The 27999-nt window shown below is 37.5% G+C and overlaps 1 protein-coding gene and 1 non-coding gene across 5 annotated transcripts in view; one reads left to right on the top strand and one right to left on the bottom strand.

Annotated features, from left to right (window-relative positions):
- Window positions 1–14961: 14961 nt before the first annotated feature.
- Ryk (receptor like tyrosine kinase) overlaps window positions 14962–27999 on the bottom strand; it is a 69362-nt gene continuing 56324 nt past the window's right edge. For all 4 annotated transcript variants that reach the window (XM_048794389.1, XM_015487035.2, XM_048794388.1 and 1 more), the window contains 2 exons: window positions 16562–16698; window positions 14962–16041 (listed from right to left, as the gene is read on the bottom strand). In XM_048794389.1, the coding sequence (XP_048650346.1) occupies window positions 15930–16041; window positions 16562–16698 (249 nt within the window). In that variant the 3' untranslated portion in view covers window positions 14962–15929. The remainder of the gene's footprint in view (window positions 16042–16561; window positions 16699–27999) is intronic.
- On the top strand, window positions 27847–27924 carry Trnaa-ugc. The gene has a single exon. It is a non-coding gene; the product is annotated as a tRNA-Ala (tRNA).

The following is a 27999-nucleotide window of genomic DNA, read 5'->3' as shown; positions in this document are numbered from 1 at the left end:
CCACAGGACCATCTAGACGTCCCCCTTCCCCCCACCCTTGAAAAATGTCACTCATGGATCCCAACACAGCCAACACTAAACTAACTCCCTTCTCAGCCCACCACCAGAGGCACCAGAGCCACCCCAGGGAGCCACCTTTACCCCTGTTGTGGTTCTTCTCAAGTCATCCAGGGACAGAACTTGGGGTCTCTGACAAGCCCACCGGGGTCAATGGGGCCAGCCTCTCCTAGCTCCCTTCCCAGACTTTGGTAATAACATCCTTTGGGGGCCTCCTGTCCCCATTTTTTCCTCAGTACTTCACTGGCTGTCAGAGTTACAGTCTGACCTGCCCCTTCCTGTTCTGATTATCACTCAAGCTCTGAAAAATCTGTCATGATAAAATTTCCCTTCAACAAGTAGAATCAAATAGAATCATGTAACAGAGACCTGTAGGTTTTCTTATCTATTCCACTGTCATCTCCCCAAGAAAAGAAGGGTCAGTCATTCCAGCTCCTCTGTGTAATTTCCTTCAGCACTTGGGATTTATTAAATATGATTAGTTGGAGCATGAAAGTAATTCTGCTGACCAATTAAAAGTAATCCTACTCCTTCCCACTGACAAACATACACACATAGGATTCATTATTCCAAGAATTTGTACTGGCAGGAAAAAAAAAAGAATAAATAAATTTGAAAACTTTAAAGAAAGGTATGCCAGAGACAGGGCTGGTTTCTAGACACTCTTGAAAGAACAGAGCAAGATGGACTTGTCCTTAATGTGGACCTGTAGAGTGAGACAGCCACGTGGAGGGGGTGTTTACATAAGGCCCGCAGATGGAGTGCCTTTCCCACAGCTGTGTCCCCGTGGTATTGCACAGGGTCTGGCTCATAATGTTCACTTATTTACTCAACTGACTTACTACACAAGTCAGCCAGAGTCTCAGGAGCTGATTTCCTAGTAGGGGTAACAACTTCAGTCCAATGGCCAACCTCTGGACTCAGACCTGAAACACAGGGCGAGTGCTGGGGTTGGGCTGTACCCTGTGGCCATGAATCACTAAGGAGATGACCCTTAACCTAGATCTCAACTCCCTGTTCCAATTCACCAGCAGGAACATCATCTAGAATGTCATTCTAGAGTTGATACTGTTGACTGACCTACCATGAAAGGGAGGCACTCACATCTGCCAAGATGATTTCATAACAAATGGAATTCTCTCACTTTTCCCCACCGTAAAAGCTAGGTTCCTTGATTTTTTTTTTTTAAAAAAAAACTTTTTGTAGTGAATTTAGAAAATACACAATACATTTGTTACAAATATACTTTCTTGTCTAAGCACAGGATACTAGGAAGTTGCCTTAAAATTGTTTTTAAATGCCATGATTTTATTCTCTTTTATTGCTGAGTAAAATTCCATTGTGTATATATATTACATTTTTTTTTATCCATTCATCCACTGAAGGGCATCTAGGTTGGCTCCACAGTTTAGTTATTGTGAATTGTGCTGCTATAAACATTGATGTGGCTGTGTCCCTGTGTTATGCTGTTTTTAAGTCCTTTGGGTATAGTCCAAGGAGAGGGATAGCTGGGTCAAATGGTGGTTCCATTCCCAGATTTCCAGGGAATCTCCATACTGCTTTCCGTATTGGCTGCACCAATTTGCAGTCCCACCAGCAATGTATGAGTGTACCTTTTTCCCCACATCCTCACCAACATTTATTGTTGTTTGTCTTCATAATAGCTGCCATTCTGACAGGAGTGAGATGATATCTTAGAGTAGTTTTGATTTGCATTTCTCTAATTGCTAGAGATGATGAACATTTTTTCATATATTTGTTGATTGATTATATATCCTCTTCTGAGAAGTGTCTGTTCAGGTCCTTGGCCTATTTGTTGATTGGGTTATTTGTTTTTTGTTTTTTTTTGGTGCTTAGCGTTTTGAGTTCTTTATATACCCTAGAGATTAGTGCTCTATCTGATGAGTGAGGTAAAGATTTGCTCCCAGGATGTAGGCTCTCTGTTCACCTCACAGATTGTTTCTTTTGCTAAGAAAAAAAAACTTTTTAGTTTGATTCCATTAAATAAAATCAATAAAAACTATGATATTTAAATGCAACCTTAATTAAATTTTACTTTAATAGTAAATGTAATGGTGCTTCAGTATTACTTGAGGGAACTAGCTACAATTATACCCACTGTTTTAGAGAGGGTACAATTTTACTTTTACATATTAATAAGCAACTTATAACTACTTTAAAAGTTACCTATATATTCTTAGTCAAATCTGTGTGCTAATTTCCAGTTTAAACAAAAACTTGTTTTTGTAATCATAAAAATTATTTCTCTTTTGAAAATATCACTGGTTATTCTTAAATAGAATTAATATATTTCTTATTTCTTAAGCTTGTAAACTCTTCATTTGTAAATTAATTTTTAAAAAAACTTTAAAAAATTGTTTTTAAAGGTCTAAGGAAAAATTATTTTTATAACCTAATGTACCTGCTACAATAAGCATTTGATTCACTTCCATTGTCTGTGAGAAAATGCCAGGCTATGTGGAAAGGATCAGTTTATTGGAGGGTTAACAAAACCTAACAAGAAGAGGGAGAATAAAATATTTTTTGAAAGCTATATATATTGCTCTTTCCTATTCTATCTTCCATGTCTCTCAACCTCTCTTTAATATTGTTCCTCTTTTTAACTTTCTATTCTGCATCTGGGCCACTGTAACCTACCTTCTGATTTGTCTTTTTTTTTTGCAGTTAGGGCTCTTCTTCTTAATACCTTTAAAGTTCAGTGGTTATATTTTTAATTAATAAGTTTTTTTTCTTTAAAATGTATCTTTTTATCTTAGTGGTTGTTTATGTTTTGTGGAATTTTTAAATCATTGTAAACATGTCTTAAACTTTTAAAAATGTTTATGTATGTATATATGGTTGTGTTGTGGTACTAGAGATTGAACCCAGGGATGGTCTACCATTAAGCTTCATCCCCAAACCTTCTTCATTTTTGAGACAGGATCCCACTAAGTTATCCAGGCTGGACTCAAACTTGTGATCTTTCTGCCTCAGTCCCAAGTAGCTGAAACTACAGGTGTGTGTCACTGCTCCTGGTTTAAACACTTTTAAAAAAAAATCTATATCTGGGATGGGCACGGTGGCACACGTCTGTAATCCCAGCAGACTGGGAGGCTGAGGCAGGAGGATCTTGAGTTCAAAGCCTCAGCCACAGCAACTCAGTTAGACCTTGTATCTAAATAAAAAACAAAATAGGGCTGGGGATGTGGCTCAGTGGTCAAGTGCCCCAGAGTTTAATCTCCGGTACGAAAAAAGAAAAAAAAAATCTATACTGTTAATGCCATTTTTTAAGGTTCCTAGAAGTCTAAAGGTGTTTGTGCTTTTGCTGACATTGATTGTGGCTTCTTTTCTCTTGCAATCTATAAATCTGAATTGTGACTTCATAATCTCCCTGGCCTTATTTGTCAAAATTCTATGAGGTCTGGATAGAACATGTGCCTCCAGGTGGGTTTTGCATTTTCTCTCAGGGGGAGTAACCAACCCAGCATACCACTTCTAATGCTAATGTACCAGCGGTAGCTATGTGGACCATGACCACACAGTTTTTAAAGTTCAAACTCCAATCCTGTAATTAGTAATTCTCATGGGAGACTTACTGATCAACAGACCAGGCCAAAACAAATTTCCTTGCCTCTCTTTGCCAAGGATGGATTATTTATCTAAATCCATCCTTTCACTAAGATGGAACTCTTCTTGTGCTACTTTAAACCCCTGGATGACTCTGACCTTTTCTATCCACACCCTTCTCAAATCTCCTGTCAGATGGTCTCTTTATCTGTTTAGGCTTCTCTTTCTTTCCACTTTGATCAATTTTAATCCCTCACTCCATTGCAGATATTCTCAACACTCTCATTTCTCCATCTATTATAAATATTCATCTGGCCAAATCACATTTCTGGTGAATCCAAATGGCTGCCTTCTCTGTACTAGGTAGAGCAAGGGCTTCCTGCCTGATGCCTGATGTGCACTGAAACCAGTACTGTGGCAACAGTTTTTATTTAAAAAAAAAAAAAAAAGAGCTTTATTGCAGGTTGACAGACAAGAAGATACTCAGCCTGCTCAAATCTGTGTCTCCCCTTGGGCCAATAGCAAGGAATTTAAGAAGCTCAGGGGTAGGGAAAGAGAGGGTTGACTGGCTGTAACTTGAAATCTTGGTAAAATAGTCCCACACCTGGCACATGGGACAAGGTAAGACTTGTGATAATCCTGATCTGTTCTGCCACAGTTGATGGCATCCTAATCTAGGTTAGTGAGGCCCTCTTCTCAAATTCTTAAGGTTCTGCTTGTCAGAGATTCTGGCTCCTCTGGGCTTTCAAGGCTACTATAAGTCAGGTCTCAGGTCTCGGGTTCCGAAAAACAGCTTGAATAGTTTTTAGGAACAGGGAAGTTACTATTTTATCACATAGTTCAATTTACCCTTTATGTATTCTTCACTCTTGAGGGAAGAGGGACAATGAACACTGTAGCTATTTCCTGCTGGTTATAGGCATAGATTGGGTTTGAGGAATTGAATTGTTTTGACCATAGCATTTTCCTTCCATTTCTAAGGGATGCTGACATAAAGAGAAAAGGATCCCAAACCAAAACTTTCATCTTAAGTTGATGGGCACAGGGGTGGGCTGCTTTGCACTCTTTTTCTTTAAGAGCAATTTAAGATCAGTTAATGGTTCACAAGAATAAACATCAGTTTCAGTTTTCCATCACCATTTAGTATTTGGGTGGTTGGTCCTCTTGACCCTTGTCTTCTGGTTCTATCTCCTACTCAGAACATGGCCGGGGAAGTGTGTGTGGGGGGTGTGTCCTGATTTTGCATGGGCATAATTTTTATCCTTGTGTAATGAGCCCAGAGCCTCACCTCCTTTAGTTTTATTGACATTCAAGTTTCCAGTAAGACCTCACATGGCTATTCCATTGGGTCATGGCTGGTCCTCAAGGTGATGGTTTTCCAGGTTTTAAGCAATGAGCAGAATTCAGGTTTAAGGAAGGTCCCCTATATAGCATTTCATGTGGGCTCCATTGAAGTTTACTTCTGGGGGTCACCCTTACCCTAAGCAGAGCAACTAGCAATATTTATGACAGATGGTAGGGATGATTTGGACCTGCTGAACCCTGTTTGTAGCTTGAACTCCATTCAACTGACAGATATTATACCAGCACACTGAAAGTCATGGCTTGGAGGTGGTAGCAGGCTTGCTGATGAGCATGTTTTGGGGACTGGACATCTCTCTCCACCTCTAGAGGCCTGACCTCCTTCCTTGAGACCCAAGTGTGCAAGGCGGTATTGCAGCCTTAAGGGAGCTAAACACACTGCCTCTCAGGGCCAAGCCTAGGACCTGCTTCCTGATCTAGGCCACTGCAATCCCAAATTCAGTTTATTCCTTCGCATATCCTGGCAATAGTCTTTTTCAAAGTGTGACTGATTTTCTCAATTTCTCCAGTGGCCTCTGGGATGTATGTAATTTCCAAAGACTTCCCAAGGTCCCAGGCACCTCTTGGGTTATCTTTGCTATGAAAGTTTCTGTTCTTACTCCATATTGATAAAGGCCAGCTGAAGCAGGGGACTGTCTCTTTTAAACAAGGTTTTTGTTACTTCTGATACCCTCTGTGTACTGTAGGAGATGATCTCAACCCCATCCAGTAAAGATATCCACAGAACCCAGCAAGTACTTGTAATGTCCTCAAGTTTTTGACATGTGGTAAAAACCAACCTGTCAATCTTTTCCAGCTGTGTTCCTTGGGTTTGAACTCCCTGGATAATTGGCAGTGATCTGGTCCTCATTGTTTTTAGCACAGATAAGACACTTATGGACCAACTTTTGCATAGCCTTTTTTTTTTTTTTTTTGCATGTTTGGCCCTATGATAAACCTTTGCAACCAATCGTAAATGGCATCTCTGCTGTGAGCACTTTGGTGAGTGTAGTTAATATTCTCTCCCATTAAGTGTTCAAGGATTAATACTATTCCCCACTTATTATAAATCCATCCTTCTTCAGGGGCCTGAAGGGACTCCCTATTGGCAACTCTGAAGAACCCTCTTCATCTTCCCTGTCTAAATCAATTACAGAATATCAGGGTCTAAACTCAGTGAGATCCAGGTGTGGGCAAGTGGCAGTACCATCACTTCATGTTCTGTTGTCCTGGCAGCATGTTTTGTAGCCAAAGGACTGCTCTTAGCTACTTCGTACCAGTCTTCTGGTGGCCTATGCAGTGTACTATGATCACTTCCTGGGACATTACAGAGTTCAGTATTTCCTCAGTATATTTGATTTCCTTCCTTCCCAAGGTTATAAAACCTTTTTTCCCCCATAGGGCCTCTATGTGCATGGACTGTTGAAAAGACACTTTGAGTGAATATAAGTGGTTATCTTCTCACCTTCAATCATGATGCAAGGCCCTTGTTAAAGTTATAAATTCTGCCATCTAAGCCAACACACCTGGCAGGAAGGCATCTACTTCCAAAACTTCCTGATGAATTACCATCACACACCCAGTCTTCCGGAGGTCCTGGTCCATGAAACTGTTTCTGTAGTAACAGTTCCTAGACTGGATCCTCCAGTGGCTAATCAGTCGGTCAGTCTCTTTGAATAAACTTCTTCTGTTATTTGTATACAGTCATGAACAGGCTTCTCTGAGGTGCTGGGAAGTAGGGTAGCTGGACTCAGAGTGGACATAGCTTGTGGTTTTACACTGGGATTGTCTTGAAGGATGGCCTGATAGTGTCCAAGTCTCTCAGAGATTGGTCAACATCCCCTTTTGTGTTTCCAAAGACACAGTATGCAGTGCAGGCTGTGCACTGTGGTGACTCCGACTCCTCAGAGGATCCGGGCACACAGGCCAACCCTGATAACCATGTCCTTACTTCTAATTTAAGTCTACGAGGCCCTGTTCTCCTTCCTCAGAATTCACTCATTAGAGATGTCTGGTCATGCCAGGCTCTCAAGGTCACGTTAAGTCAGGTCCTCAGATTCTACACTTGCGTCATGAAAAACATCTGAACAGTTTCTAGGAACAGGGAAGTGGCTGTTTTATGGCTTGGTTTCATAGTTACTATGAGCCATTAACATTTCTAGAGAAAATTATGTACCTAGGCTGCTGGTTTCCCTAATTCAAGACCTCAAACTTCAAACTGGCCTTGATATTTGTTAGGTAATTTCATTATACTGTATCTTCTTTCTCCTCAAACTTCCCCTTACAGCCCTCCTCCTTTTCTTACTTTCAACCTTATCTTATTGTTCTGGAAAGTACAGAAGACAGCAGAAGGAAAACTTCTTTGTCCTTTATGTCACCAGATCTACAAACCCATCTGTGCCTGTTTTCACCATTTTTTTGCCTTTTATTCAGCTTGGCTGGGAAGGCACCCCAGTCTGAGAAAGGCCAGCCCCTCCACTTGTCTCAGACTCCGCTCTGTCTCGCCTTCTCTTTGCAGGCCTGCACTGGTTTTCTTATTAGATCAGTGGTCTGCAAATTTGAGGAAGCATCTGAGTCATCCAGAGGCTTGTTAAGACACAGGCTCCCAGACCCCACTCCAGAGCTACTGACTCAGTGGGTCCAGGGTAGAGCCTGAGAACTGGCATTTTAAACAAGTTCCTGGCCAATGCTATTGGTCTGGAGATCACATCTTTAAGTGCCATCTTACAGTGGTTGTCCAACTTGGCTGCACATTAGAAGAGCCCAAGAGAGCTTTTTGTTTTGTTTTTCTTTTTAACATAAGATGCCCAAGGTGCCCTGGCTCCATATAGAACAATTAAATCAGAATTTGAGGCATGAGTACTTTATAAGTTTCCTAGATAATTCCAATATGTAGCCAAGCTTGATAATGAATGTAAAAATTCTAGTAGAGGTTCATAATACAGGATCAGAATTTGGATCAGCTGGTAATTTTTATATATATATATCAACACAAATAAAAACAGTAAGACAGTAGACAACACCTCTAAAAGCTGGTTCTTAGAAAAGACCAATATAGTATAATCAAAAAAAGTCAATATGAGAAGGGCACAACAGTTGGGTCAACATTACATTTATTAATGTAATACCACACTGTCAGTCTAGGGGACAAAATATTATTACTTCGATTGATGCTAAACACAGTACTGGAAAAATTCAGCACCAGTGCAAGATGAGAGTTCCTAAGGACATAGAGAAACACTTAACTTCCCTAAGGACACCTATCAGAAATCCACTGCAAACATCATATTTAGTAAGAAAATATTTAAAACACCCCTATTAAAACCAGGACATGGCCTGGGTGCTGGACTCCATTTCTTTCTTTCTTTTTTTTTTTTTTTAAGCACTTTATTTCTGTTCAGGGAAGGTGAAATTTTTTATGGACTACATTTCTACTGCTCTACAATGTTCATCCTACCAGCACAATAAAGCATGAACAAGAAATAACATGGGGAGAGGCAAAAATCGTAATTATTTGTGTATGATTCTATAATATACCCAGAAAGTTTAAAAGATTAAACCAACAACCTATTAAAACTAATTTAAAAATAATCACCAAGAGACCTTGTAAAGAGAATTTCCCCCAAATCACTAGCTTTGCAACAAGCCCTTAATAACCTAACCGAATACCTATTTTTTAGAAAAATTCATATTAAAAATACCTTTATAAACCATTATAATACACACAAGGAACAAAAATGTTGACAAATGTGCAACGCTTACATGAAAACTTATCGAACTTTACTGGAGTTATTGAAAGCATTCCTGAATAAATTGAGAGGTTGACCATGTTTCTGGTCCCAAATTATAAATGTTAATTTTTCCCAAATCAACATATGTTAATGTAGTTATAAGCAACGCCTTTTAATATGGACTTGGCAAGTTTATTCTAAAACTTATCTGGAGTGAGACCTGTGAAATAAGTGGTACAGATGGTAATCTTTTATGTTGGAGATCAGAAAACTGAAGCTCAGAGAATTCATTCTAAAATCACTTCCAGAACACACTTTGCCAGGTGATCCAGAAGATGCTAAAAGTAGAAAGACTTGAACACACTACAGACTCTTCTGGTTGCAGCAGCCTCAAGCTGGGGAGGCAGAGTGGTGGGGCTTCAGCCTTTCAGAGTTTAGAGTGTTGCTAATTACACAGGGCTGGTCATCTTCATTACAAGATTCTCGAATCTAGAAGGAACTGGAGGCGTGAATAATAATAAACACTCTTTATTATTCAAGAATGATTGAAAGCCATGGAATCTACTGAAGATTTATTTCATCCAGGATCAGGATTTAAAGAGGTTTTATTTATTTATTTTTTTTTACTTAGATCCTTTGTAATCTTACTTATTCAAAGTAAGGGGTAAATTAATTACAAGTAGTAAATATCCCTGAAAAGAAAGTAATAGTCCAACCCATGTGAAGCCAGAGCAAAGGTGCCTTGTGGTAAATAACTGCATGTCAAGCATGGAGGAGAACATAAATAACTTTGCAAGTCCATATCCCTAAAGTGGTGGCAGGATTAGGGATTGGTGCAAAATAGTAGGGTCAGAGGCCAAAGAAATAGCAGTCACAATGAAAAAGCACGGTTTTCTGGTCAAAGACCTACATGCTAATTATATAGTAATTCCTACCAGGCTTTTTTCTTTAGTAACAACATTACTCACCAAGGTAAAACCAACTTGACCTGGCACTCCTTAAGGTCACTAAGACTTCACAATCTCTGCACTTCTTCACACACCTGTCAGAACTTTTGAAATGCTAAATAAATTTTCAGGTACCAGTCCATTTCTGTATAGGGCCAGCCATTGTTGATTGTCCACCAACAGCCACCCCACCCAATGGACTCGTTTTGTTCAGATAAGAATGTGATCAAATAAAAGATCAATTTTCTCAATTGTGGATCAACTGATACATGAACAGTTGAATATTCACACAATGGAATATTTTTCAGAAGTATAAAAGAATGAAGAACTTAATGATCATGCTAAAACATGGCGGAACCTCGAAAACCTTGTTAAGTGAGAGAAGAAAAGCCACATATTATATGATTCCATTTACACAAAAGGTTCAGAATGGGTAAATCTGGACATTAAGTAGATTAGTGGTCACCTAGGACTGAGGGAGAGGAATTAGGAGTGATTACAAATGGGTATGGAGTTTCTTTTAGGGGTAATAAAATCAAATTAGATTGTGGCTGATGATTATGCAACTCAATGACTATACCAAAAATAACTGTACACTTTAAATGGGTGATACATGAATTATGTCTCAATAAAGCAAAAAACCAACCAAATCTAATTTCCTGGGATTGCCTCGTAACTGACAGTACCCATGTTTTTCAGTTCTGGAAAGATGTTGGTAGAAACACACCAGAGCCAAGTTAGTAGATTTTACATAAAAAGGACTCAGCTAACTCATGCCTTTTCTACCTTCCTACCCAGAATAAGGCCTTGGGGGTCTTGAAGAACAGCATGCCAAAGATGTCAGAGCAGCAGAAAGGGAGGAAGCTGGTAATGGATGTGATCTGTGATCACTGAACCCATCCCAGCTCCTCTCTCTCTGGATCTGTTAAGGGAGAAAAATAAAACTGTGCAATTAGCTAGTCTTCAGTATCCAGGGCTTCTGCACCTGTAGACTGAACCAACCTCAGGTTAAAAAAAAAAAAAAAAAAAAAAATTGGAAAAAAACTGTCTTTATTAACCATGGATAGACTTCCTGTCATTGTTCCCTAAAAATACAGTACAACTGTTTACATAGCATCTAATTTATACCAGGTGTTTTAAGTAATCTAGAAATGATACTTACTATACTTACTCAAGGAGGCAAAAAGCAGAAGAACAGACTCAGATTGAAGAAAAATCTCATTCCAAATGTAACCTTCAGGTGCCATGACTTAATCTTAATTTACTTTTTTTTAAGGTTAATTACTTTCAACTTATATATGTTTCTCCAATATATTTCTAGAGGAGTCCTTAACTCTTTAAATATAAATCACTAAAAAACCCATTTATTTTTGATAAACTGATAAGAACAAATGGCATATTTACTCAAAGAGGAATACTTTTGAATGTCATTGATTCTTCATTTTCTTTTTTACATAGGCTTTTCACTATATAACAAGAACACAGGATCACTGAGGTTTGAAGACATCTCCCTTTAAGTTCTCTGGGACTAGTTAATTTAATGTTTTAAAGAACAGTACCTTCAGGGAGCTTCTATCCACAAGTTTCTATCCTCAAAGAACACCCACAGTGAAGTGTAAAACTAAACTCCCGTCTTACCTTTGTCAGAGTGTAAGCCCGAGGAACAAGGCTGAGAAGCAACCACAAGCCTGGAGGAGTGGAACCGGGTGTGGGAAGAATCTTCTGGGCACTGTGTCCAGAGAAGAGCTCAGCATTCCAAAAGGCGGTACAGCACAAAGAAAGGATGAGTGAAGAAGTGTGATGCACTCAAGCAAGGAAGAGGCAGGGAAGCAGAGGGAGGTGACAGAAGGACCAAGGAAGACTGTACCCAGGAGTTTAGGTCCCCAAAGGGCTGAGGAACCTGTGAAAGGTTTAAGTTATGACAGCAACTCAGTTCTAGAAGTGTTACCTGGCAGTAGCTGACTGGTTGGATGGATAGGTTAAGGGAGAGGCCAGTGAAGCAGCTAGGGGGGCGACCCCAGTGAGAAGACGCTGGCTGCACACAGGACAACAGTGATAGCCTAAAGTCCTGGGGAAACCAATTCAACAGAGGTCAATTTTGACACAAGTTAGGCTTGTGTACTACACCCTTCATCTGCTCACATTCTCCCCCCCAGGAAAAATGCAAGCTTCACCTCAACCAAAGTGTTATGATCTAGATCTGGAATGTCCCCCCAAAATCTCATGTAATGAAAGCATGGTCCCCAGTGCGACAAGGTTCAGAGGTGGGGATTTTAGGCAGTGATTGGATCATGAGGGCTGTAACCTCATGAGGGATTAACCCACTTGATAAATTCAAATGGGAATACTGGCAACGTGGGGTGTGCTGGAGGAATTAGGTCACTGTGGTTGTGACCTTGGAAATTATCTGTCCCTGACCCTCTTGTGTCTGCTTTCTGGCTGCCATGAGCTGAAAGCAGCTTTCCTCCCCCATGCCCTTCTTCAATAATGTCTGCCTCACTTAAGGCCCATAGCAATGGAGTCTGTCGGCTATGCAAGGAGACCTCTGAAACTGTAAACCAAAACAAACTTGCTCTCCTCTAAGTTGTTCTTGTTAATTATTTTGGTCACAGTGACACAAAGCTGACTAAAATACAAAGGAATTGGGGGCCAGAGTGGAGATGCTTTCAGATCTGTGTACCAAATGGCAAGAGGAGTTACTCCTTATCTCAAAGGGATTTTTCTCTTCTGCTAACTCAACCCATTGTCTGTGAACATTCTCTGATACCAGATCTTCATCTGGAAAATGAACCCACTTTCTTCCCAGTGCCTGCCCACCCCAAACCTTAGATCTCCTCTACTCATTGCTCCATTTCCCTCTTCACTGCTGATTTTTTGACAGCGCTGATGACAGTGGGGTCTCCACTCCCCACTTAGTGCCCACATTTCGACTTGCTCCAATCCCTACTGTTTTTGTTAGTAGACGCCAAGTCCCACAGAACCTTCTCTCTCCACTTGGAACACCTTCCTCCCTGGGTTCCCACAATACTTCATATTCCTTTTTTGCTGCTGCTTTGATCAAATACCATAGTTTCTTCTCAGTTTTCATTTTGTTATCTCTTCTTCCTTCATTAGACCCCTAAGTGGTGGAAGGTTCAGGACTCAGTCCCAGGGAGTATACTCTCTCTCTTCTCCCTCTAGACAAACTCATCCTGCACCAAGAATTAAAGATAGTCCATGTGTCATACTCTAACATCTGTATGTTCAATGAGGCCTGTTCCCTGAGATGCAGCCTCTCAGTTATCAATTCTAAATGTCCACTTAGATAATTAAGTGGTATACTGAACACAGCCTATGGCAAATTACTGGTTCCTCCTGCCAAAACAAAATTCTAGTTTTTTTTTTTTTTTTTCCTGATCTCAGGGCATTCTTTGGTCATGTTTAGGCTCCAAATCAACTAGTCTTCTTTGACCCCCTCCTTCCCTTCTTTATTCCACTGCCATTATTCAGTGGATTCAGGTGCTGTCTGTTACCTTTAAAATCTATCTCCAATCTGCCAATTTTTACGCCCACCCTGAGTTGCACTACCCAAATTTGTTCAAATTGCTATTTTCTTTCCCAGACTATGCAACAACTTCTTAAAGAGTCCATACCTGCCTCCCTACAATCCAAACTTCATAAGAGTTGGGATAATCTTTCTGAAATAACAAATTGGATCATGTCACTTATTTTAAAAACCATTTAATGTATTCCTACTGTATTTAGAATAAAATATAAAAGTGTCCCAAGGCTTACAAGGACTGACTGGCTGCTTCCTGCTTTTCCCAGACCCCACCCAGTACCACTCTTTTCCCTACACTACATTCTAGCCACACTAGCCTCCTTTCTCCATCCAAAGGCAGCAGCAGGAAGATGGATAGGAGGAGCTGAGACTGATGGCCAGCCTGCTTCTGCTTTAAGACTTCTGCAATCATGTCCCTTCTGCCTGGATCTTCTTATGACTGACTTCTTTTTGTCATTCAGATCTCAATTGCTACCTGCTCAAAGAAGACTGGTTAACCATGACATCTAAAGTTATTCCAATACCACTCCATTATTTTTATCACAGCACTTACCAAAACACTATTTACTTGTCTTGTTCCGTACAGTCTGAAAGCAGAGCATACTAAGGGCACTTAATAAATACATACTGAATGAGTAGATCAATCCTCTTTGTGTTCTAAATTTTCTTATAATGAGAATGTTATAAGAAAGGACAGAACATAATAGACTTCTAGATCATTAGGGCCAGCTCAAAATATGTCAGTGCTCTTGTCAGTTTGTGTCTTTCCTACAAAGACTTTTTCTGCAAAATCTGTCCAGTAATATTCAAAATCTATAACAAAAACCACAAGAAGCATACCAGCCAAGGAAATCTTATAACTATTCTTTCTTTCCCATGTCAATGTTTCCAAGTAGCTCAGAAAGAAAAATCTACTAAAACAAAAAACACAAAAAAGAGTTTACAAATACAAAAATGTAAGGTTAAAGGTATCATACCATCCCAGCAAACAGAATACCTCTTAACTAGGCACGGAAGTCAGATGTCGGCACTTTTTCTTTTAACAGATCTTGTACCTAGAAGTGTGATTTCTAAATAATGTACTCATTTGAACACAGAAAAGCATGCTCTATAATTTGGAAAGGACACGAGAGTTGAACCAATCCATGTGCTTAATATGTAGTCAGTACTAAGTAAGTATTTGTTGACTGAATGCTTTCTAAGAATGCAGATTATAAACAAAAACATCTGAAATCTATCAATAATTCAGAGGAGCTTCTTAAAAACAAGCCATTTGGAGACTAAATATTTCAGAAAACCAAAACATCAGTATTAATAAGTAGTGCACCAAAATTTATACCCTTGACTGTGTACTGTGTGAGCTATTTCTCCAGGTATGTTGCTGATTCAGAAAGCTTATTTCAAAACAGCAAAAAGCTTCCAACTGCCACACATTCTCCCATATATACCTGTGAGAATGGAAGTAGCAGCAGGAACCTGCAGGCCTCACTACATTGTAGGTCTACTCAATTGCTTTAGGCTAAATAGAACCAAGTATACACCTTTTATTTACTGGCTCTGGAGAATATTTCAGTGTTCTAATACTCCTTTGTAACAATGATTCCCACTTCTTATTAGGACCTGAAGGCTGAGTAGAGTCAGCTGTCATTGTGTTAGGGTTTTGGAATCTGAGAAAAACACTAATGAAATAAAACATGACCATCTAGCTGCTACATGTTCACACTCAGGAGACACAATAACCAATCACAAATTATAAACAATATTTTCCATACTGTCATAATATAAAACAAATCCTTTAATTTTTCAAGTGTTTAAAAAAAAATTACACTTAAGCCAGCCTTGAAGATAAGCACAAATGTACCAGCTTACAATTAAAAAAAAACATAACGACTTGAGCACCCGCTCTGTGCATAGCACTATTCTAGGTGCAATAAAAGGAAATCTTAACCTTCGAAACATGATTCACTTTCTGGAACCGCATTATCTTCTTTCCCAGAGAGTAAAAATAAATAGAAATTGCCATTGCTTCCTACTAATCTGCCCTAAACCCATTTCTGGCTCACAGGAAAAGTTAATTTCTGACAAATTTAAGATGTGATGAACTCTGTTCCTGCTTCCCCCAAGATAAGAAAGCAGAACTCCTTTTCACTAAAACATTAAAAAATAAACAATTTCCCATGAAAGGGCAGCTTGTTTCCAATAAGTATTTTTAAAAATTCCTTTGTCTCTCTAGTTTTTGTTTTCTTCTTCCAACACTGCCTTTTCTTGTACGAGGCAAAGCAGAAATCTTTTTATGCTATTTTTCCTTTCCTAAAAGAACTGCATCTGAAAACAAACCATTCCCAAGAGTAGTGACAAAAATAAAATTATAACTTTAAAGGTGAGTCACCTACATTACCTTGATGAAGTAAAAAAATAAAAAACAGTTGGCACTAAAATAGCTATTCCAAATATTTGTGTCTAAACAATTTAAAAACTGTTTTATTTTTTAAAATGTACCCTCTAATCCAAAGTCACTGTTTTAAAAATTTTGGGCCAAAAAATTTATAAAACCCCTTTCAGTTTAATCTATTAAAAATGATATCTAGAAAATAGTCCACATTAAGTCTGTCTTAAAAGTTCAGGTCCTAAAGCATTCCTAAGGCACGGCATTCTGGAAGACAACTGTTCTTCTGCTGGCATTGTGCTGTGTATGAAGTGTCCATGACAGGCACTTCTTCTGATGCTGAGGGACTGTGAGGGCAGTCAGACGTAGGCACCCAGGGCGGCATGAAACTCTGTGAGACACTGGACTAGTTGCTGGAACTTGGGCCTCTCCTCTGGATCTAAGGCCCAGCAACAGGCCATCACAGCAAATCTGCAATGACAATGGAACATGTGACAAGAAATGATACAGTGTCCTTTACCTTTTGGTCAATTTGATGCCAGATATGCTTTCTGTGGAAACAGAGAATAGAATATATTGAAAATTATCAATTTTTACTATGTACTGGCAACTCTAGAATAAGAAGAAGCTAAAATGAGTTATTTGGATTGTATGTGTACATTTTCTTCATAGGAGCATATCAAAATATCACAGTAAACACAGAATTCGTGTAAATACATAAAATTCAAGTCAAAATAATAATCTTTGTTATCCTGTATTTAAATTCTGAGAGGAAGAATTCAGAGGTTCCATCTTAAGCTCTAAGAACCCTGTATTTAGAGAAACAGCGTTACCTTGCTCTGGACTCCAGGGAATTTTGGAGACCATACTCATTATAGCCATTATTTTCAAAAGGAAATGCTCTGAATGAATGTGGAAACTTGCTCTTTGTCTTTTATAACAAAATAGTAAATGGAATGAAACACATTTCTCCCGGTTCAAAAAAACTCACAGTTCATCAGGACAGTTGATTGGTTGGGCTATTCTGTAACCATCTTTCAGGTATGCGGCCATCTCAAAGGGGTCGATGTCCACGTAGGGCGTCTGGCCCAGAGTCATGAGCTCCCACAGAGTCACTCCAAAGGCCCACTAGGAAAGAAGCAGCAGCACAATGAGAAGAGGCTTGAAACAGATACTTGGGTGCTTCTATCTATGGCCAGCTGCACACCAGAAAGAGCAGTTCAACTAACTCTGCAGGAAAGCAAGATTTTATTTATAAAGAGAAACCTATCTGACCAAGTCTGTTTCTCTTGCTGAGATTAAAAAGAGGGCACTTTAATTAATATATCTTTTAATGTGAATATTAGCATTATCTATTAGATCGACTGGAAATAGTTTTTACTATTGATTATAAGCTATATCATCCCAAACCATTAATTACATCTAAGATTATCCCAATATGAAAATTTGTAACTTTAAATATTATAGCTAATCTGAAAATCTGAAAAATAGAAAATGAAAATATTTTAGCCTAAATGAAAAAAACCAATATTCTGAATAAGAGAAATTTGCAAATTACAAAAAATATAAAACATCATGGATTTATTATTATTATTATTATTATTATTATTATTATTATTATTATTATTTTGGTGCTAAGAATTGAACTCAAGGCCTTTACCTGCAAAGCACGTCCTCTACTTTACCCTAAGCTGTATCTCTAGCCCCATAGGTAAAAGTTTTAATTAACATATGAAAATACCTAGAAAAAATATCTTTTAACTTTGTTGAATAAAAGATCAGATTTATTAGAAATCAGTAGGTGAACTATCAGTAGAAGCAGAAATCAATCATAAGCAGTGGCAACAGTGCCTATCTGTGGACTAAGCTGGTCTCTCCATTTTGGCTCAACCCTAGATGCACTGTGGCTCCTGAGTGTATAGGGGACAGATAGCATGTCCACACAGAGCTGCTGCCATGTGGCTGGGAAGGGCTTAGACCAGGGGACCCTCAATGATCTGTTATATGTGTGAACTCCAAGGTCACGAGGGAAGCTGGATGAGGACACCTGGGTTGCATCTATAATGTTTATGAGTTAGTTTCTACATATTCTAGGTATTTTTCAACCTCTTTCACGTTTAATTTTCACAGCAAACTCTGATAATCATTCATTGGCTGCTCAATTTTACAATGTGAGTAAACTGAGGCTCACATTAGTACCTTGCCCAAGAATACACTTTTTTTTTTAAATGAGTAAAAAGAAAAAAAATCATGAAGAAAAGACAAATGTAAGTCTGCTGGCAAAATATAAACACAGTGCATTAAACTTCCAGTTATTATTTTTAAGAACTAAGTCTAGAAATACTCTGTGAAACATACAGATTTTTTGAAAAGCCTTACACAGGTTAAGCATTCTTAATCCCCAAATCCAAAATGTTCCAAAATCCAACATTTTTTGAACACAAACATGATACCATAAGTGGAAAATTCCACCCTGACCTCACATGGCATCATAGTTAAAATATAGTAAAGTTATCGCATAAAACTGCCATCAGAAGTCAAGCTACTCTGTGAATTCCTACAAAAGTTTCTAAATGCTCATGCTTACTTTCTATACTTGTCATGGACAGGTGGAAGGTAACTAACTGAAAATTGATAATAGATAACTAATAGGACACACATTGAGAAACTTTAGTGAGAGAAGACACCTCTCATTTGAAAAGATCTTAAAATACCCAGCAACAAATGTAAAAGAACACTAAGTGTCTTGCATAGTGTAGAATACAAAATGCCATCAGAATTTGTATATAAAGGTGTGTGTGATATATAAATGAACTCAATGTTTAGAATTGGCTCTCATCCTTAATATACCTCATTATGCATGGACAAAAAAATTCCCCCCAAATCCAAAACACTTCCAGCCCCAAGCATTTCAGCTAAGGGATACTCAACCTGCATTAGTTAATGACAGTACATTTCTTACCACAATCTATGCAAACAAGAAAACAAAGGAACCACATTTGAAAAAAATATATTTTTAAAATCATCTGTGGGAAAATCTATATGAAACCAAAATACACCTCAAGAATTAAGAAAAATTACAGTTATTTGCCATATTTTTTTCAGGGTGCTAGGGACTGAACTCAGGGCCTTGTGCACGTGAGGCAAGCACTCTGCTCTTTAGTCTTTACAGAGTTTTTAAGACAAATAAAAGTTGAGAGAATGTCACTAGCAGATCTGTTTTATAAAACACACGAAAATATTCTTCATGTGGAAGAAAAATATGCCAGATGGAAACTTAGATCTATTCAAACAATGAGGAAGGTGAAAAACATATGAGCAATGATAACAGTACTTTTTTTCTCAATTTAAAATTTCCTTAACAAACTGTTTAAAACAAAACAGCAAACACTGTATTGTGGGCTTTATAATTTATAGAGAAGTAAAATCCATGTCTACTACAATGTAAAGGATGAAAGGGGATGAGTGGAAATATTATATTGAATGGTGGTTTCATGAATTACGAAGCAGTACGATATTTTTTAAACACATAGGGTATACATTGGGAACCTAGAAAAGGTCTTAACTTCAACAATATTGTCATTATGAATTTTTTACAGGGGTCTGTCCTGTGCATTACAGGATATTTAGTAACATCCCTTGGCTCTACTGATTAGATGCCAGTAGAACATTATCCAAATATGACAACCAAAAATGCCTCCAGACATTGCTAAATGTCCCCTAGTTAGGGTGGGTGGCAGTTTCCTCAGGTGAGAACCACTGAGCTAGACAAATAAAAATAACAACACCAGGAATGAAAGAAGTATCATTTCAGATTCTGAAAAAAATCAAAAAATATCATAAACAACTCAATTTTATACCAATAAATTCGATAATTTAGGCAAAATGAACAAATTTCCTAAAATAAAATTACCAAAACAGACACAAGAGCAAACAGAATTCACAATTTAAAACCTTTCCACAAAGAAAACTTCACAACCCATTTCACTGGTGAACTCTACCAAATTTGAAAGAAACAACAATACCAATCTGTATTAGTTTCTTTCCTAGGATTGCCGTAACAGAGTAGCACAAATTAGAGGCCTAAACAACAAAATTAATTGTTGCACACTTCTGGAGACTAGAAGTCCAAAATTAAGGTATTAGCAGGGCCTTGCCCTCCAAATCCTGTTGGAGGGTTGTGGGTAGGGGCTTATGCCTGCTCTCCCCAGCTTCTGGTGGCCGCCAGCAATCCCAAAATCTTGGTTTGCAGCGCAACACATCAGCCTCTGCCTATCTTCACATGTCACTCTCCTCCTGTGTGTCTGTCTCTCTGTTCTTCCTAGAAGGACACAGTCATTTTGGACTAGAGTCACTGAATATAACCTCATCTTACATCTGCAACCTACTTCCAATATGGTCATATTCTGAGGTACTGGGAATTAGGACTTCAAGATGTCTTGGGGGTGAAGGCAGAATTTAACTCACTACACAATCCTACACAACCACTTTCAGAAAAGAGAGAAGGGAGAAATGCTTCCTAATCATTCTGAGAGTATAGTACCCTAAGTACCAAAACCAAAGTGGTCCATCCAGCCTTTTAGAACCTGATAGCCTTTTCATTAATAGCGATCCTTAAGTGGAATAAAGGTCCAGCCTTCAGATCTATACTTTGGGAAAAGGTCTGTACCTAAGGAACAGGTATAAACAGATGGACAGTTTTAAAATTCCAATAGAGACCTGGAGCCTATTAGAATTTCCTTCATTGGGATATTCTATTCTGCTTAAAAATGTAAAAAGGGCTAGGGTGTAGCCCAGTTGGTAGAGTGCTTGCTTCTCATTCACAAGGCCCTGGGTTCAATCCCCAACACCACACAAACACACACACACACACACACACAATGTAAAAGTGATTTTGAGTCAATAAAAAATTAAATGGCAGAGCCTGCACACATCCAGGTATTTACCTATCTTAAGAACCCTACTCAAGACAGGAGTGGTGGCACATGCCTATAATCCCAACAACTCGGGAGGCTGAGGCAAGAGGATCACAAGTTCAAAGTCAGCTCCAGCAGCTAAGTGAAGCCTTAACCAACTTAGTGAAACCCTGTCTCAAAATAAAAAATAAAAAGGGCTATGCTGTGGCTCAGTGATTAAGTTCCTCTGGGTTCAATCCCTGGTACCAAAAATAAATAAATAAATCTCTACTCTATAAGAAATCTTAATACTGATGGTGATTAGTAAATATAATGCTTAATTTTTAAAATAGTGTCCAATTTCCACAGAAAAGGCAATGTACTACACAAATGGAACAGAGCCCAAGGAAGTGAAGCCTGGAAGGGTGTTCCCATTCTTTCTTCCTGAGATAAGGTAGGTTTGTTCTCATTCACTGATTATGGAAGAACTGTGGGGAAGGAAAAAAACAATTCAAACCATATTTTGGAGAAAGAAATAATGGGAAATAGTGAAAAGTAGAACTGCCCCTTTGTACACAGGGAATAAATGCTCTACTAACAAACAGGGACTTTGACAGTCATGCTGGTGGGGTCTGAGGTCTGGACTTATACACAGGAATGTGATATGGATAAGCTGACTTTAATAAATTACTTCTTTCACATGTTTTAACCACATTATTATCACTAAACAGTCACCTAAGATTCTCCTATTACTTACTGCAACACTTAAACAACATTAAAAAAAAAAAAAAATCAAGCCAAAGGGTACACTGCAGTTTCATTTTCTTAAAAACCAATAAAAGTGATTAATTACATGCTGGCAAACTAACCTTAAAAAAGGAAAATCAAGACCAAATGGTACAAGGATGATTTGTGGAAAACTTGTTCTTTAAAATCTTTTGATAACTAAATTATTTAAAATGTAGACACTTATTCTATAATTTACTTCTGTTTGACGTAGCTGGAATGGCGGAAATAAGGTCAAGCTGCTTTTTCTAGAATTTTATGAGAGTCTGCAGCTATGTCCATTTAAAGAACACTTACAGAATAGCAATTTTTTATTTGTCATATTCCTCTCCCCTCAATTTGAGTTATTCTATAGCTTTCTTAAGATATAGGATACAAAATATATTTTCCTACTAAGAATATATATTAATGTGGCTTGTCTAAAAGTAAAAATTCTTTTTTCTTTTTTAATGTAGTATTAAATAAAACTGGGGCTACTGAATTTAAGAGATTTCCATTTTATTTCTTTAGTAGCTTATAATGCAAGGCTGATTTTAGTACAGCACCCTTACCCACAGATTCACTTTCTTTTGGTTTCAGGTCAACTGTGGTGTGAAAACATTAAAAGGAAAATTAATAAGATGAATTATGTCCTCCTGCCCTGTCCTGCCTGTGGGTCCTGGCAGAGAGCCACTGGAGCCTACCTCCTCAGCTGGGGGGGGTGATGTTGCCACCCCACTGAACCTGGAAAGCAAAGTATTGAGCTCAAGAGAAATATTCTCAAATTATAAGGTTTATGCTGTTAGCCCTGTTAGGTTTTTGAATTATTAGGACCTGTTACCCATCTCTCCCTTTTGGGATGGATACGTCTATCCTAACCTGTGCTACCACTGTATTTCAGAAGCCTGAACTTGTTTGATTTCAAAGGTTCAGATCCAGAGAAGAAACTGCCTCAGAATAATTTGCACCTTAAAGCTCACTCATATCTAATTTAGATGATTCTTAAATGAGGCTTTGGATTTTAGACTTCAGTTCTAGTGCTGGAATGAGTTTAGACTTTGAGGGTTGTTGGTGGGTGGGGATAGGTACATTCTGCATGTGAGAAAGATGAATTTTGGGAGACCAGTGACATAACATAATGGACTGAATATTTATGTCTCCCCCAAATTCATACTTTTAAATACTAAGCCCAACATGATGGAATTTAGGAGCTGGAATCAGAAGGAAGAGATCAGGTCACAAAGGTAGAGATCTCATGAATGAGGTTAGTACCCCCATAAGAGAAACCCCAAACCTTTGTTCCTTATGCCATGTAAGGACACAGAGGGGGGAAAAAAATGTTCTGAACCTGGAAAGGAACCCTTATCAGACACTTAATCTGCTGATGTCTAGATTTTGGAATTCCCAGACTCTAAAACTATGAGAAATAAATGTTTGTTGCTTAACTCACACAGTCTATGGTAACTTATTATGATAGCCTGAATGCACTAAGACAGTACCTCAATCTTTAAGCACAGGGTATCATACATGACTAAAAAGAGATAACTTTTGCTACGGATCTGTCCTAGGATCTGTGATTAGAAAAGACAGAGAAGCCAATATTTGGCTGCCTACCAGGACATCACCCACATGAGTTATTTATGACACTTCTCTCTACTATACAGATGCTTAATCACTGTTCCATTAGAACAGAGGGCTATCTGACAGGAACATCAAACAGAATGATAAAGAGAAGGTTCTAAAAGAACAAAAGAGAGAGAGAGGGAGATGTCTATAAGATCCTATAATATCCTGAAGCAGAACCAATTACTGAAAATATACCCAGAGCAACTACTTGGTCACTAGACAGCAAGTGTACACCTCTGAAAATATATTAAATACTCCTGAAGTAAAATTCATGTATTCCTCATTATCAGGATGATGAAAATAACACTAGTTAATAAAAACAAAGCAATATCTTTTTAATACCAATAATGTTAAATCTTAAATATTTCCTAAACTAAGGTCTGAAATGATCTTTCCACCTCTAATTTTAATATTATATTAATTTTTCTTAATGTGAACTTCATACTTAAACTACAGTCTAAGATCGTTGATACATAAAACCTGCAACCATAAAGGAAACACGTAATTATTAGGAATCTAAGCATTGCTGTATAATTAATAAAGAAGAAGTAATATAAAAAGTTTCTGTACTTTTAAAAATAATAAGCATCCTCTGATAACTCTTTCTCTTTGACACCACAGTAGTTATCACCTCTTCACGGGTATTTTATAAATGTGAAGGCCTCTCGATCAAGTCTGCTCAGGTCAAGATGATGACTTTCCACAGCACTGGGCAAACAGGAACAAAATGAAGCAACATGCATATAATATGATGCAGATTCTGCATAACTTTACAGATGTCCCCCTTATAGGTAATCATTAACATCCACAAAATAAATAAAGGCATGAGAAGCACATTTTGCTTTGAACCCTAAAAACTATTCAAATGTCCTAATTAGAAAAGATCTCCTCACTGCCATAAAGCATGCTGTCAAGATTAGCATGAAAGCCATTTCCTTAACTTGTTTTTCCCATGAAAATGCTTTGAAAACACAATATAATACTACAAAAACAAGAAAACCTACAAGAAAGAACTTTTAACTGTGCATTCCTGATTGCACTTAATCTCTTCATAGGAGGTAGTATGTTAATGGCAAAATTATATTAACTACCATAATTAGCTGAATAATTCAAAGAAGACATAAATCAAGAAATCTATTTTCTAATAAAGGAAAAGAAACTCATTAAAAAAACTATGGTGGTGCCTACATCTGATGAAAACAGAATAAAAACAATATCCAGACATTCTTAAGAATGCCTATGATGGCGTCATATCTTGGCATAATATTAGAAAGACATTCACAACTAGTCAAATCTAGCAGTGCGTTATTTCCTAAGCTCAACAGTTAAAAGCTGATGTTAACATCACGAGAATCTTGACACATTGAAATATTTAATCCTTTCAGTAAAAAATATGAAAACAAAGCCCAGAGACACAAAGGTGTTTTTGGGGGGTCGAGGGGTAGGGGCAGTGTATATGGTACTAGATTGACTTCAGGGGCACTCCACCATTGAGCCACATCCCTAGCCCTATTTTTTTTTGTATTTTATTTAGAGACAGGGTTTTACTGAGTTGTTTAGCGCCTTGCCTTTGCTGAGGATGGCTTTGTACTCGCTATCCTCCTGCCTCAGTCTCCCAGCTGCAAAGTATTATTTTTAAGATAGAAAATATTAACAAATTTCTGAACAAACCACATAGAATTTTTAACTACAGAGAGATGCAAAAATGTTACAGATCTTGGGCTGGAGTTGAGACTCAGTGGTAGAGCACTTGCCTGGCATGTGTGAAGCCCTGGGTTGGATCCTCAGCACCACATATAAGTAAATAAAATAAAAAGATCCATTGACAACTAAAAAAATATTTTTAAAATGTTACAGATCTTTTAAAGGAGTTAGAAAATGCTCTAAGACACTAATACCATTAGTTGGATGCTACACTTACCATTAAAAGTACGTATTTTACATGTGCAAAAACTCTGGTGGGAGTTTATTTTGCATATGACTGCAAAAGTTGGTCATCTCAAAAAAAGGATACCAAATGCAGCTTTTAAATCCCCAACTCAACTCATAAAGGAAGTGGCAATGAGAATAATAATGATTATGTTCATTTAAATGTTAACATTTTCAATCCAAATATTAAAATGCAATCTTCAATATTTGTGCTTTATACCTATTTTAAGAATTCAAAAATATATAATCCCCCAAAACTGAAAGAGAGGAATTTTTATACTAATAATCAATCACATCATAGTTATAGAAACAGAAAGATCCAACTAGTCTTTTCAATCCCTATTATTCAAGGCAAAAAATATTTATAGGAAATATCGGTTGTGTACATGAAATGAATCTGTAAAAATCTGAAAAGGGAAAATTTGAAAACCTTAGGAGTTAACAACATTAAATGTAAATCAAGGGTTATTCTTACCATAAGGTGCTAACTAAATACAGCTCAGAAAAATTTAGGTCACACAGTTTCATGTAAGTTCAGCCAAGATATACTGAAAGCAATTATGAGTTTAAAGAATTCTGTCAAGTTGCTCACCAATAAATTCATGGTGATGTTTAAAAATAAAGTTTTTAAAAATAAAGTTGTCAAATAAAGAAGCAGCAACAAAACCTTTCAGATAACTGCATTATTACAAAGGCAGATTCTGACATTAAACCGTTTGAACGCTTATAAAATTTTTAAAATATTACAATAAAAATAACTAATTCTAAGTATGATTTTGAAAGGTTCAGCTTAACTAAATCATATCCTCAATATGGACATACCAGCTAAAACTGAACAGTATATCCAGCTTAAGAGATGTTATCCCCTCTGCTTAGACAGATATAATTAATTCTAGTCTTATTTGTTGAAAGGGTATCATGTAGTTTAATTTTTACTTGGAAGTTCCTGGAAAATATTTGATCATATATGTTATTTAAGAATCCTATTATTGGGGTTGTGGTTGTGAATCAGTGGTAGAGGGCTCACCTAGCACGTGTGAGGCACTGGGTTCAATCCTTAGCACCACATAAAAATCCTATTGCTGCTTAATTATACAATGAAGTACGTACACAGGAAAAAACAAATACATTAATACATATTTTGGGATTCTCTACTGTGCAACCAACAGTGCTCCTAGCCATCTTACCATTCCCCTCTGCGATATTAGCTGCCAATATTCCTTTTTCTAAGAGAATTAAAAAAAAAAAATCCCAATCTCCTGAAGTTACATCTTTAAATTATATGAAACACTTATAATTTGTCATCTAAGAAATATCTTCTTTTCCTGTCCAACAAATAGTTTTGGGTTCACTACAACTGCCATCTCATTTAAACTAAGGCAACTATATAATAACTCAATGAGTAACAAAATCATACCATTTTTAAATCAACCACTGGAAAAAACAATAACATTCTAAAGAGATGAGCAAATTTGTATTTTAAATAAAGTATGGAATGATATTTTTAAAGTAAACATTGAGAAAAGTTTCCTTTACTTTTTTTGCATTCAAAAAATGTTTAGCTGCAGGCTTTTCTACTAAAATAGATTTGAAAACCACACAGCTCTAATTCAACTGATGTCTTAAAATGGTTCTAAAACCAAATTTAAGCCCATTTTTCACATTGAAAACAGCTTTGCTTAATATAGTAATTAGTGAACAATTTCAGCTAGACTCCAGAATTTCTAAAGAAAGACTTGGCAACTCAAAAAACAAGTACCTTATCAAAAAGTACAATTGGTTCTTACTGTCATTAAATATAGCAGCTGTATATTGGCCCCACCCCCAGCCTCCAAAAAGCCCAGGTTCTCTTTAGACATCTATATTGATTTACTTGGAATTTCAACTTTTTTTTTTTTTTTAAGAGAGAGAGAGAGAGAGAGAATTTTAATATTTATTTTTTAGTTTTCGGCGGACACAACATCTTTGTTTTGTACCTGGTGCTGAGGATCAAACCCGGGCCACATGCATGCCAGGTGAGCGCGCTACCGCTTGAGCTATATCCCCAGCCCGGAATTTTAACTTTTAGATGTTAAGCAAGAATTTTATTTTATTACCAAAGCTCTGGAAAAACATACGGGGATTAGTTTCCCACTACTGTACAGGCTGAATAAGGTTCAGTATCTAAGAACTGGGATAGATTTACTCACCACACTACTTCCTACTCCCTGACATGCCTCGTGCTCCGCTGGCTAGGTGAGGCTGTGGGCAACTCGAAGCAGGTTTCAATCTTATGTTAACCTCTGCAGCTGCTTCTCGAAGCAGGTAACATTCCTTCTCCTAATCACTCTTATTTATTCTACCCACTTTAAGTGTCAGGTAAGGTTTTTTAGACTATACTTGGTTTTAAATTAAGTAAAAACAGTATTTTAAAGATATTAACAATGAAAGACCTTAATGAACAGAAAATAATGTTCAGAAAAAACTAAGTAAATAATTCATGCACAGCAAATGAACACAAGTACAGAGTCTCTGGGGGCAGTCCCTGTCTACATCTGTTCAGCCTCCAGAACTGAACAGTGGGAGAATAAATCTCTGTTGTTTAAGCCACGAAGGTTGTGATAATTTGTCACAGAGGCCAGGAAAATTAATACACTGAAGAAAAAAGTGTAAACTGATTTATGTAACTAATTAATCAGTGTTCAGTAATATACATTAAAAGATAAATCCTTATTCAACAAAATGCAGCACTCCTTCATGTTCAAAACACTAGAAAAACTAGGGATAACAGGAACATATCTCAACATTGTAAAATCTATCTATGCTAAGCTCAAGGCCAACATCATTCTAAATGGAGAAAAATTGAAGGCATTCCTCCTAAACACTGGAACAAGACAGGGGGGCCCTCTTTCACCATTTCTACTTAACATGGTTCTTGAAACACTGGCCAGAGAAATTAGACAGACAAAAGAAATTAAAGGAGTATGGATAGGAAAAGAAGAACTGATACTATCACTATTTGTTGACATGATTCTATACCTAGAAGATGCAAAAAATTCCACCAGAAAACTTCTAGAACTGGGGCTGTGGATATTAGCTCAGTTGGTAGAGTGTTTGCCTTGCATGCACAAGGCCTGGGGTTCAATCCCCAGCACTGCCAAAAAATAAAAATTAAAAAATTTTTTAAAAAGAACTTAAAAAAAGAAAGAAAGAAAACTTCTAGAACTATACAACT

Source organism: Marmota marmota, unplaced genomic scaffold (genome assembly GCF_001458135.2).
Source record: "Marmota marmota marmota unplaced genomic scaffold, marMar, whole genome shotgun sequence".
Lineage (NCBI taxonomy): Eukaryota > Metazoa > Chordata > Mammalia > Rodentia > Sciuridae > Marmota > Marmota marmota.
This window is presented reverse-complemented; position numbering and strand designations above follow the sequence as displayed.